General features: G+C 39.9%; 2 protein-coding genes and 1 pseudogene across 2 annotated transcripts; 2 read left to right on the top strand and 1 right to left on the bottom strand.

The window, feature by feature from the left end:
* Positions 1-64: 64 nt before the first annotated feature.
* On the top strand, positions 65-7,542 carry LOC110802188 (G-type lectin S-receptor-like serine/threonine-protein kinase RLK1). Its single transcript, XM_056826743.1, has 4 exons — positions 65-2,612; positions 4,882-5,556; positions 5,657-6,285; positions 6,381-7,542. Exons 1-4 carry the CDS (start codon positions 170-172, stop codon positions 7,359-7,361), a joined length of 4,728 nt encoding a protein of 1,575 aa, XP_056682721.1. The 5' UTR covers positions 65-169; the 3' UTR covers positions 7,362-7,542.
* Positions 4,667-6,538, top strand: LOC110802177 (G-type lectin S-receptor-like serine/threonine-protein kinase RLK1; annotated as a pseudogene).
* A 1,855-nt stretch (positions 7,543-9,397) lies between the features above and the next one.
* Positions 9,398-12,250, bottom strand: LOC110802195 (zinc finger CCCH domain-containing protein 14-like). The gene is made up of 3 exons (XM_022007634.2): positions 11,981-12,250; positions 11,343-11,403; positions 9,398-10,431 (listed from the first exon to the last, which is right to left on the bottom strand). The coding sequence occupies exons 1-3, from the start codon at positions 12,060-12,062 to the stop codon at positions 9,666-9,668; spliced, it is 909 nt and encodes a 302-aa protein (XP_021863326.2). The 5' UTR covers positions 12,063-12,250; the 3' UTR covers positions 9,398-9,665.
* Positions 12,251-12,925: the final 675 nt, after the last annotated feature.

Genomic DNA, 12,925 nt, shown 5'->3' with positions numbered 1-12,925 from the left:
GGTCAACTTTGTGTCCTCTTGTCATTTTTTAATCAGTTCCCATAAATAAACAAACAAAATCAGATCATTAACTTAGTTGACTTCAAACTTCCGTGTCTCACTAGCTTTATAATGCACTAATGCTAGTCTTGAAATCCTTAAATCCCATCACCTATTCACTCTTCTTGCAATGGCATGGTTTCTTTCTTATACACTCTTCTTCTTAACACAAACAATCCTACTTTTATCGCCTACTGCTGCACAAAATACTGGTAATATACCAGTTGGCCGATCTCTCGTAGCCGCCACCAATGGCTCATCATGGCTTTCACCTTCCGGCGATTTTGCCTTTGGCTTTCATCAACTTCCTAACACCAGAAATCTCTTTTTGCTCTCCATCTGGTATGCCAAGATTCCAGACACCGTAGTCTGGAGCGCAAATGATGGCAATCCTGTTCCCCAAGGATCATCAGTACAGATAACTGCTAATGAGGGATTAGTTCTCAGTGACCCTCAAGGAAACAACTTATGGAACACCTCTAACGAGCTAAGCGGTGTTGGTGGTCGGATGAGCTATGGTTTCATAAATGATACTGGTAATTTCGCCCTCAAAAGAAGCAGCAATGACAGTCCAGTTTGGCAGAGCTTTGACCATCGCACAGACACCTTGCTGCCTGGTATGTCATTGGGAAGTAATGAGGCGATTAGTTCTCGACTATCAGAGACTAATTTCACAACAGGAAGGTTCCAGTACCGTCTGACTTCAGGTGGAAGCATGGCTCTCAATGCCAGGGACCCAAGCGGCTATGCCTATGACGCCTTTTTTTATAGTGACGCTGCAAATCCAGGTCTGACTCAGAGATATGTGTACAATGAGTCAGGGTATATGTATATATTGAGGAAAGATGGATCGAGGTATAGTATGTTACCGGACAATTACACACCCTCACAAGATTATTACCAGAGATTAATCTTGAACTTTGACGGGATTTTAATATGGTATTCTGCCCCAAAAGCTTCTGTTAGTGATGGTTGGTCCGTGTTTCAGGTAGTACCTGAAGACATATGTAGTTATTCAATCATGAGAAATTTAGGAAGTGGAGTTTGTGGGGATAACAGCATTTGCATCCTTGGTGACAATAGCAGGCCAACATGTTCGTGCCCACGAGGTTACTCTCACCTAGATCCAAATGATCAATATGGCAGCTGTAAACCCGATTTCAAGCTAGAAAGTTGTGAAGGACATGCAGAAAATGCAAAGGGAGGTGAGTACACCTTAGTACGCCTTCCAAATACTGATTTTAGATACAATGATTATGAAAGGCTTGATTCTAACAACGAAGAAGATTGCAAGAATTCTTGTCTAAAAGACTGCTATTGTGCTGTTGCCTCTTTCAAGTCGTTGGGAGATGATTCTGGTTGTTGGAAGAAGAAAGCACCGCTTTCCAATGGAAGAGAAGACATTTCATTGACCCCAGGTTGTTGGATAAAGGTAGGGAATGTTAACATTTCCAATGACCCACTCAACCCTTCTCTTACCTTCCCTCCTGTAACAGCAAAAAACAAAACGGAAACTTTAAACAAAGTTCTGTTTGGTGGCTCTGTATCTGTTAATATACTGCTTTTAACTGCAATTGGCCTCGGAATTTTCTTCATTTATCATAAGCAGCAATTGAAAGTCTTTGATGAGGTCCAGCAGAAAACATTGAGGGAGTATAGTAAGGTCCATTATTTCAGCTACCAAGAGCTCAATGAGGCTACAAACGGGTTTGAGGAAGAGTTGGGAAGAGGATCTTTTGGTATAGTTTACAAGGGAATTATAGGTAGAGGTCCTCGAATTTGTGTTGCTGTTAAGAAGCTAGATAGAATGTCAGGTAGTGATACTGATATGGAATTTAAAACTGAAGTTGATGTAATTGGACGGACGCATCACAAGAATCTAGTTCAGCTTGTAGGATTTTGCAAGGAGGAAGACCAAAGGCTGTTAGTATATGAATATATGAGCAATGGTAGCTTAGCAGACTACCTTTTTCGCGACTCCAAACCAAGCTGGATTGAAAGAGTCATAATTGCTCAGGGGACAGCAAGGGGGCTATTATACTTGCATGAGGAGTGCAGCACTCAGATTATTCATTGTGATATAAAACCCCAAAACATACTTCTAGATGAATATCAGAATGCTAGGATTTCTGATTTTGGTTTGGCTAAGCTTTTGATTCTAAATCAAACCCAGACAAATACTGCAGTCCGAGGAACCAAAGGTTATGTTGCCCCAGAATGGTTCAGAAACAAGCCAGTCACAGTGAAGGTAGATGTCTATAGCTTTGGGGTTTTGTTATTGGAGATCATATGTTGTAGAAAGAGTGTATGCATGGATCTCTTTGAAGGGGAAGGAGCCATTTTGACAGATTGGGCATTTGATTGCTACCAATCAAATAGATTAGATTCACTTGTTAATGATGATATGGAGGCAATTACAGACATGATAAGACTGAAGAAGTTTGTAATGGTTGCCCTATGGTGTATCCAAGAAGACCCAAGTGTTCGACCAACAATGCGAACAGTCACACAGATGCTAGAAGGTCTTGCTGAAGTGCCCAATAACCTTCCTTGTCCAACCTCATTTTCAGTTACTACCCAATACTAAACCTGCCCAGATAAAGAAGTATTCTATATTCTATTTCATTTTATTTTTACATTAGTGATAAGCCGGTAGTGTAGCCATCAGCCTCTGTAGGGTCTAGCACCAAAAGAAAACCAAACTGTAAATTAAGATTTATTAACCCGGCAAATTCAACTATTTATGTTATTATAAATAATGTCTGTGGACATAAATTTTCTTTGCGATTTTATTAGCAAAGCTCAGTAACAGTATCTTCATAGAAACCTAATTCCAACAACTTAAGGTTAGACCTGATCATCATAAGCCCAGCCCGCTGGCCCGGCCTAAAAAAAGGGGTTTTGGCAGAAATTTTAGGCCCATTTTCAGGCCAGGCACGACCTAACCCGAATATTTTTTTGTGGGTTATAGGCAACTCAAAATTGAAGTTTTAGTTATAAATTTGACCCGGCCTGAAAGCCCGCTATTTTTGGGCCAAAATAGCGGGTTTTGGGCAGAAAAATTCAGTCTGAAGTTTGGCCCAAAATCCCGTTATTTTGGCCTAAAATAGCGGATTTTGGGCAGAAAATTCGGCCCAAAGTTTGGCCCTGCCTGACCTAATGGGCAGAACTTTTAAGGCGTGGAAGGATATACCTCAAGTATCCCAATATTTGTAGCAATGTTGCAGATGTAGGAGTTAATGATCTGTTTTTCCAAACTATGATCTGCATCGAAGTTCTCTTACTATTTCTCTGCCATGACTAATGTCTCCATCTTATCATAAAGTGGCATATACAGTTATTTGTAATAAAATGAACTAAGATCATAAAAGAAATTAGTCTTTATAGGACTTACAGGAGGCAGAGTTTTCAACGAGAATGTACAGGCATCATGAAGGTTCTTCTGAGGAGGTATCAACGCCAAGTTCTCTTTACATGTTGATGGAGGCACACGTTCACATTCTAGGCATTTCGTCATTCGCACAATCTGAACCACAGGAACGATCAACGCAGAAAGTTAGCACTTGGAAAATTTTACCGCAGCTTTTAGAATTGGGGTGTAGAAATATGAAACTATGCACTCAGTGCACAAGAAAGATGATAAAGGATCGGACTCGTTAGAGAAAACTTGCAGGAAGTATATACAAGGTCTATAGTAATTTTCTATTTTTCTTAATAAAAAGTGTATGATTTATCTCAAAATAACCTTCCAAAAGACTACATATTAGTACTTCTCTGAATATATGAAAAATGATGGAATCCACAATATAGCCTTTTTAGTAGTACAACCTCTTGTTACTCAGAAAGGAAACATACATCACTAGACTGTGTCAATTAATCAGCAAACTCCACGGGCAAAGTAACTAATGTATTGAGCTGAAGATTGGGAAAATGAAACCCCGTGAATCAAAATTCTTCCAGAAATCCGTATTTAACACACCAAGGACACACGTTCCTTCTTGTTTTACGGTGTTTAAGGCATCTCTTCCTAGTATTTTCCTCTCAAAGCAGTTCAGGTAAAATAAATGAAATTACAGCAAAAACCTACAAGCTAATTTAGACTAACTGACTGTGATCTAACTATATAACAAGTACACTGAAAATAAAATGAAATGTTATACTCCGTAAGTCTGTAGCAAGTTTTTCCTACGTAGGAGACTCATTCATTGATAGCAAGTTGCAAAAGCCATGCCTTATAATGCTAATCAGTACTACATACTTCGTATATCCAACACGAAGCTCATAAAAAAATACCTGGTTCACAAGAAACTCGAGCAGTTTCCCTCCAAAGCAGGCTGTATGTTCTTGTAATCAGGTTCACAAGACGGTCAAAGGTGGCTAAGAAGGTAGGCCAGCAAATCCTTTAATGAGTTACCTATATAGCATATCACGTTTTCCACCCTTAAAACCACATGGTCAACATTATGTATGGATGACTTGGTCAAGTTAGTAAAAGAGTTCACGTACAAAGAGCACAGCCTAATAAATTTCTTAGGTTACAACCACCTAACTCATATCATTGTAGGAGAAGGGAAAATGTAGAGGAAGTACAATGGCAAAGTAAAGTCATTGCATCCTCATGGTGTTACTAGTTACCATTACAAAGTTGCAAACACAGTTAAAAGACGAAATGTTGGACCAAGAACAGATGAAAATTTAATAACAAGTGGGTCTCTGGAGTCTGGAATAGAAAAGTCAACCTAGTCTCAGCAGTACATATGAGCCAATTGTTCTATTGGTTCACAATAAAAACCATACGAGCCCCTTATGTGAAAAATATGCCACATCTAAAAGTTTTTTTAGCAATGGCTTCGCCTCCATCGTGTATCCTTTTCTCCTTTTTTACACTCTTCCTCCTACAATCCATTGCTGCACAAAATGGTGGCCAAATAACAGTTGGACAATCTCTCACAGCCATTGGCAACGGTTCCTTATTGCTTTCACCTTCCGGCGATTTTGCCTTTGGCTTTCATCAACTTCCTAACAAAAACAATCTCTTCTTGCTTGCCATCTGGTATGCCAAGATTCCTGATACCATAATTTGGCATGCGAATGATGGTAATCCTGTTCCCCAAGGTTCATCACTCAAGATAACTGCTAATGAGGGCTTAGTTCTCGATGACCCTCAAGGAAACAACTTATGGAACACCTCGGACGAGTTAAGCGGTTATGGTGGTGTGAGTCGTTGTTTCATGAATGATACTGGGAACTTCATCCTCAAAAGAAGCAGCAATGACAATCCAGTTTGGCAGAGCTTTGATCATCCTACAGACACCTTGTTGCCTGCTCAATTTATGGAGATAAACGGGGAGGTTAACTCTCAGCTATCAAGGAATAATTTCACTAAGGGGAGGTTCCTGTTACGTTTGATCCCTGATGGAAACCTTGTTCTCAATACCAGAGATCTAACAACCAGCTTTATCTACGGTGCTTACTATACCAGTAATACTAATAACCAAGCAAACCCAGATAATTCAGGTCAGATTGGTCTACAATGAGTCTGGTTATATGTATATCTTGAGAAAGGATGGTTCAAGTCATGTTCTCTTACCACCAAATAAGGTGCTCTCAACAAAAGATAACTACCAAAGAGCAACTTTGACCTCTGATGGGGTGTTAACATGGTATTTTGTCCCAAAAACTTCCATTAGCGATGGTTGGTTAGTGAGTTACGCTTTACCAGAAAACATATGTATGACCGATCAAAATCCTAGACCAGAATTAGGCAGCGGAATTTGTGGGTTTAACAGCATTTGTAGCCTTGGTGATGCATCTGATGATAGAAGACCAACATGTACGTGCCCACAAGGTTACTCCTTTCGTGATCCTAATGATAAATATAGCAGCTGTAAGCCTGATTTTCTTGATGGTTGTGAAGGATATGCAGAGCGTTCTTTGAAGGGTGAGTACAATTTAAAACTCGTTCCAACTACTGATTGGCCATTCAATGATTATGAAAGACTTGATCCTTACAACGAAGAGGACTGCAAGACTTCTTGTCTGAAAGAGTGCTTTTGTGCTGCTGTCATTTTCAAAGAACCTAATACAAAAGATCATGGTTGTTGGAAGAAGAGGGCACCACTATCCAACGGAAGAAAAGACACCACAGTACTCGGGACAACTTGGATTAAGGTCGGGAATGTTAATATTTCCAATGACCCACTCAACCCCTTTGTTTCTGATCCCCCTTCAAAAGCAAAAAACAAGGTGAAATCTCTAACTAAAGTTCTGTTAGGGGTATTTGCATCTGTTGATTTACTTGTTTTAACTGCCATCGGGTTGGGAATTTCATATGTCATAAGAGGAAAATGAAAGTGTTTGATAAGGGTCAGAGAAAAACAGTGACAGAGTACAAGAACATCGATTGTTTCAGCTACCAAGAGCTCATAGAGGCAACAAATGGGTTCAAGGAAGAGTTGGGAAGAGGGGCTTTTGGTGTAGTTTACAAGGGCATGATCAATGGAGGAGGTCTTTCAACTTCTGTTGCTGTTAAGAAGTTAGATAGAATATCAGGTGATACCGATAAGGAGTTCAAAACCGAAGTTAATGTGATTGGTCAGACACATCACAAGAATCTAGTACAACTTGTAGGCTTTTGCAAGGAGGATGATCAAAGGTTGTTAGTATATGAATATATGAGCAATGGTAGCTTAGCAGCTTACCTTTTTGATGGTTTGAGGCCGAGCTGGAAAGATAGAGTTAAAGTTACTCAGGGGACAGCAAGGGGGTTATTGTACTTGCACGAGGAGTGCAGCACCCAGATACTTCATTGTGATATAAATCCCCAAAACATACTTTTAGATGAACATCAGAACCCTCGTATTTCTGATTTTGGATTGGCAAAGATTTTGGTTCTAAACCAAACCCATACAAACACAGGAATTAGAGGGACTAAAGGCTATGTTGCTCCAGAATGGTTCAGAAACAAGCCAGTCACGGCGAAGGTAGATGTCTATAGCTTTGGGGTTCTGTTATTGGAGATCATATGTTGCCGAGAAAGTGTATGCATGGAACTCATCGCGGAGGAAGGAGCCATTTTGACAGATTGGGCATTTGATTGCTATCAATCTAACAGATTAGATTCACTTGTTAATGATGGCATGGAGAGGCATACTGACATAACTCAATTAAAGAGGTTTGTAATGGTTGCTCTTTGGTGTATCCAAGAAGACCCAAGTCTACGACCAACAATGCGAACAGTCACACAGATGCTAGAAGGTCTTGCTGAAGTGCCTAATAACCCTCCTTGTCCGGGCTCATTTTCAGTTACTATCCAATCCTAAACTTGCCCAAAGAAAGTAGTATTCTACATTCTGTATATTTGTTTCATTTTATTTTTACATTAGTGATAAGCTGGTAGTGTAGCCATCAGCCTCTCTTAGGCTCGGGCACCAAAAGAAAACCCAACTGTAAATTAAGATTTATTATCCCGTCAATTTCAACTATTGGTGTTATTATGAATAATGTCTGTATACATAAATTTTCTTTGCAATTTTATAGCAAGCTTAGTAAGAGTATCTTCATAGAAACCTAATTCCAACAACTTAAGGTTAGACCTGATCATCATGAGCCCGGACCGCTGGCCCGTCCCAACCCAAACTGAAAATAGCGGGCTTGGGGGCAGAAATTTTAGGCACGTTTTTCGGGGCCGCCCGACCCAGCCAGGTTTTTAAAAAAAATGTTGGGCCTTGGGCAACTCAAAATTGAACTTTTACTTATAAATTTGGCCCAACCTGAAAAGGCCCACTAGTTTGTCCCGAAATAGCAAGGTTTTGGGCAGAAAATTCGGCCCATAGTCTTTACTCTTTACCCCAAAAGGATGGAATGGGCTACATGGACAAGACTTCCGGAAAAAGAAATGAAATTACAGCAAAAACCTACAAGCTAATTCAGACTATCCTAAGTCCTAACTAATCTAAAATGGCATTAGTAGTCGGTAAGACACAATTTGCATTCCTTAGGATTCTTTACCAAAGCAACGTTTCATAGGATCAGATCAAAATTGTAAAGGAAATTTTAAGCATACAAACAACATTCGGATCCATGAGTCCTTGAAACTTCCATCTTTTTACATGCACCATCGGGTCACTGGGTTATCAAAATCAAACTAGCAGACTTGTACTTAAAGCTCTAACCTCTAACTGTCATCTAACTATATAACATTTTACAAGTATACTCCATAGCAAGTTTTTCCCATGTAGAAGACTCATTCATAGCACAAGAGACTCAGTTTTCCTTCAAAGGTGGTTCAGAAGGTAGGCCAGCAGATCCTTTAATGAGTTACCTATACAGCGGCATCACTTCTTCCACCCTTAAAACCACATGACGTCATGACCAATGTATGGACGACTTGGTCAAGTTAGTAATGGTTACCCTATGGTGTATCCAAGAAGACCCAAGTGTTCGACCAACAATGCGAACAGTCACACAGATGCTAGAAGGTCTTGCTGAAGTGCCTAATGACCTTCCTTGTCCAACCTCATTTTCAGTTATTTCCCAATAAACTTGGTAACATTCCTTTTTTTTCTTTTTAGCACACAAAAATCAAACTGTAAATTTAGTTCAGCCATCAACAATTTCACCTACTGTGATTAAGGTCCAAAGACCGTGTATCTTCACAGAAACCTAATTCTGACAACTTAAGCTCTACCCCAATGTTCTGTTCCAAAACCATGACCTGCATGGAAGCTCTCTTACTATCCTTCTGCCATGACTAATTTACTTCATCTTGTCATAAAGGGTATATACACCATATTTGTTATGAAAAAAAAACTAAGATAATAAAAGAAATTGTCTTGATAAGACTTACTGGAGAGAGACAGAAATTGTCTTGTACAGACCGGTTTCTGTTGCTGTATCGTTAATTGACCATGGCCATCTACTTATCTGCACAATCTGAACCACAGGAACGATCAACACAGAAAGTTAGCAATTAGCAGATGTATCACACATTCATATGTTGAGAAAACAAACATCGAAACTAGCTGCATCAAAACAGAACTGAGACATACAACTAAGCTTTTACAAACTCCCTGTCTTCATTTACAAATTGTACTTTTACTTCCACAGAAGTACGAAGCTGAGAACGCACTGCACAAGCAAGATAAGTACGGACTCGTCAGAGAACCTGCAGGAACTACCAGGAAGTATACAAGGACGAGTAATTTCAGTTTGTATCTCAGCAACTACCATGCTTTTTTCCACAAGAACCGAGATTATAATAGTACAACCTCATGTTCCTCAGAAGGATATGGGAAGAATAAAACCCCATTCATCAAACAACAGAAACAACAACTCGGAGTCGGATACATGGACAATATTGAGTAGAAATGCTAGAGTAGATTAAGCATTGTTTAAATACGAGTCCTTGAAACTTCGAAACTTAATATTCTGACAAATGTATAGCAGAATCCATAAGCGCATCATCTTCACTAATTGTAATAGCATAAATATCAGATTACAAAGGATTAAAAAAAAAAACCTAACAGCCTCTGAAGACTAAGCATGACATCCTTCATGACTATCCAGATGGACAAACAAAACTCCCAATTAAGGTGAAAAGGCACGGACAATGGAGAACTGTTGGATTATATTGCAGATTTACGCATCTCATCGGCACCATGAGCAAAGTGGCACCTGTCTCCAAATGTGCACGATCCCTTGGTGAAGTTTTCACAAAGCCTTGTCTTGAAATTGCTACCGCCACCGGGTGCACCATGTCCTGTATTATTCTGCCTGGCAGGGGGGCCAGAAGCCGCCTTGACATTCCGTATGAGCTCCTGAACCATGGAAGAGGCTTGCTTGATTTGATGAAAGGTGCCCTCGAGTTCAATATTCCTTTTGTTAGAGTCAGTCTCATGGTCCCTTATTGCAAGCTTAACCCCAGTAACACGGCATATTTGCTTTGAGTTTGTCCCACTTTTACCTATGACTGCTCCAGCAAGTGAAGCATCAATGCTTACTTTGGCAGAAATAGAGTCCCCAAAGTTGGTGCCAGCACCAAGACCAGGAGGTGGAGGTTCCATCCTGCCTCCCATCCTGCCACCCATGTAACCCATGCCTCGCGGATCTTCATATGATGGAATGGATGGCCTTCCAAGCTGCCTGTCTCCATGAGAAAAGTGACACTTGTCTCCATATTTACAACCTTCCGGAGAATTAAACTTGTTGCACATCTTGGTCTTGCCTGCCTGTCCAGCTGGACCATCGGAGAACGACGGGGGACCAGCGAGATTCCTGGATGGTGGAGGAACTGGTGCACCACCATGGTTCATCATCTGGGAAACAGCTTTGAATCCACCAGGGACATGATGCAAGAAGTGACACCCTTCACCAAATGGACAGCCCGACGTGCTGCAAAAAGAGCCAAATTGACTTCAGAATACAAATTTGAAATACAAAAAAAAGATGTCAAAGTAAAGCTAAAACATCATATTGTGACAAGAATGGTAGGAAATAATCTCTGTATACAGTTGTCGATATACAATTGTCGGATAATCTATCTGTGAGGAGGGCAACAAAATACCATTAAGCTAACGAAAAAAACAAACAAGCAAATGATGAAGAATAGAAGAGGGGAAGTGTGTTTTGAACATAATAATGTATGTCTTCCCGTAGTTACCGAGTGTATCAACCATTGTTATCATCAGAATTCCCGTTTACCGAGTGTATCAACCATTATTATCATCAGAGTCTCTGTTTACCGAGTTTATCAGCCATTATTATCCACAGAGTCTCTGTTTACCGAGTGTATCAACCATTATTATACATAGAGTCTCTGTTAACCGAGTGTATCAACAATTATTATCCTCAGAGTCTCTGTTTACCGAGCGTATCGACCATTAGTTTATCATCAGACTCTCGGTTTACCGAGTGTATCAACCATTAGTTATCATCAGAGTTTCTGTTTACCGAGTGTATCAAACATTAGTTATCATCAGAGTCTCTTTTTACCGAGTGTATCAACCATTAGTTATCATCAGAATCTCTTTTTACCGAGTGTATCAACCATTAGTTATCATCAGAATCTCTTTTTACCGAGTGTATCAACCATTAGTTATCATCAGTCTCTCTGTTTACTGTGATTAGATGATAAATAGTATGACCTGTATCACAACTTCGGATGCTGAATTCATTAGTAAGTATATAAATTGGACTTAACCAACACAAAAAATTGTGTAAAAGAATATTATTAATCATCTATAGCAAATTGTTCAACTGTAAGATTCTGCATAATTGTTTTAGATAAGTTTTGAGATTTGAACCTGAAAAACTTTGTGCAAGGCTTCGATTTGCTTCCTACACCAGTTTGGAAGGACTCCGATTCTGTTGAAGAACATTAATTACTTTTACTCAGTGAGTTGTATTAATTAATTCTTCAATCTCCACTACTATTATTCACCATTTGACACCATAAATCTTTTAAAAAGTTCGAATTTTTTTAGCTATAATCGATTCAATCCTTTCACTCGCAATAAATTTTTAGAAACTGAATAAACAAATTCACAAATCATCTATTAACAAATTCTAGAGCTTAAACACTAAAAAATACATCTAAAATCGCGTAAATCTGGCAATTGTGAAAGTAAATTGCAACAAACAGTCCAAATGAAAGAACATTGATAACTTTTACTCAGTGAGTTGTATTAATTCTTCAATCTCCACTGTTATTCACCTTCTCAAAACCATAAATTTTACAAAAAGTGAAGAAACGAATTCAGACATCATCAATTAACAAATCATAGAACTTAAACCTAAAAAACACATCTAAAATCGCCTAAATCTGGCAATTGAGGAAACAAATTGCAAAAAACAGTTCAAATGAAGCACTAAAGCAGTTCAAGAACCCAAGAATTGCAAAATTGGGTAAAAATGAAGAAAATGGCGAAATAAAAAAACGTACCTGGACGAGATTTCTTGAAGCCGCCATTGCCATTAACAGCAGCGTCATGTCTGCCTCTCTTGCGAGGTCCACCGAAGTCCATTGTCGAACTGAAAACCGAGAAATTTGACGACCCTAGCTTGAAGATAACCCCTGATTTGAGGAAGTAATCGAGTGGATTTTGGGGAAGAAGTAGAGCAAACCCTAGCGATAAGCGAAGAGAGAGAGAATGGCGAAAGCGGGGGTTTCGACTTTCGAGCGAGCGCGAGGGGTTTGCGATAATGAGTAGGCGGATGTGAGATTTAGGTTTAAATATGATTTTATGACACCTGTATTTCAAAGAGTCTCACGTGCAATAGGTGATGTTAGTGATGACGTCATTCGGGCATGGTTAACAAACAAGAAGACCCCTTAAATAAATATGTAACTGGGCCGGGCCGGACCCGAGGTACGGCCCAGCCCGGCAAGAAAAGAGCACGGGCATGGACCGACATGCGCACGAAGTTGTGGGTCTTGGACGCGCTTGGACTGTACTTTTTAGAAAAAAACACGAGCCACGATTTGGCGCTTCGCTTGGGGTTGTGTCTAGTCCCTTTTTTTACATTTTCGGCAGAGACTCGTCCGGTAAAAATAAGTGGGCTTAGCGTAGGTCTTTCCCTTTCACGCACAAGGCTCGTGGACCTGGCATGTTCATGCCAAGGCTCGTGGGACTGGCCCTTCTACGCCCAATGAATTGGGCTTGCTATGGGTTTGGCCCGACCTAGTCCACAAGGACCACAACCATCTTTGCCCTTGAATAGACGGTTAAATCCGGCTATAACCTTGAGGTGGTTAGATGCAAAGTTATAAACACTAAGGTAGAGGTGATCAAAATTTGGGTCGGGGCGAGCTTTAACACAAAAAAATCATGCCAAACTCATAATTTTGGTGTGGGCTTTGCGGGCTAAAACATGCTTTTTCGGACTA

The sequence above is a fragment of the Spinacia oleracea genome, chromosome 4, assembly GCF_020520425.1.
Source record: "Spinacia oleracea cultivar Varoflay chromosome 4, BTI_SOV_V1, whole genome shotgun sequence".
NCBI lineage: Eukaryota > Viridiplantae > Streptophyta > Magnoliopsida > Caryophyllales > Amaranthaceae > Spinacia > Spinacia oleracea.
Note: the sequence above shows the minus strand (reverse complement) of the source record. Positions and strands in the feature narration are given on the sequence as shown.

What these genes read in the sequence shown, in the direction of transcription:
- LOC110802188 (XM_056826743.1), top strand. Translation starts at nt 170, where the DNA reads ATGGCATGGTTTCTTTCTTATACACTCTTCTTCTTAACACAAACAATC. An exon ending in TCCAACCTCATTTTCAGTTA is followed by an intron (nt 2,613 to 4,881) that starts CTACCCAATACT and finishes AAGTTTTTTTAG; the next exon opens with CAATGGCTTCGCCTCCATCG. An exon ending in CTTCAAAAGCAAAAAACAAG is followed by an intron (nt 6,286 to 6,380) that starts GTGAAATCTCTA and finishes ATATGTCATAAG; the next exon opens with AGGAAAATGAAAGTGTTTGA.
- LOC110802195 (XM_022007634.2), bottom strand. Translation starts at nt 12,062, where the DNA reads ATGGACTTCGGTGGACCTCGCAAGAGAGGCAGACATGACGCTGCTGTT. An exon ending in CTTCAAGAAATCTCGTCCAG is followed by an intron (nt 11,404 to 11,980) that starts GTACGTTTTTTT and finishes GTTCTTCAACAG; the next exon opens with AATCGGAGTCCTTCCAAACT. An exon ending in CCTTGCACAAAGTTTTTCAG is followed by an intron (nt 10,432 to 11,342) that starts GTTCAAATCTCA and finishes CTCTTTTTGCAG; the next exon opens with CACGTCGGGCTGTCCATTTG.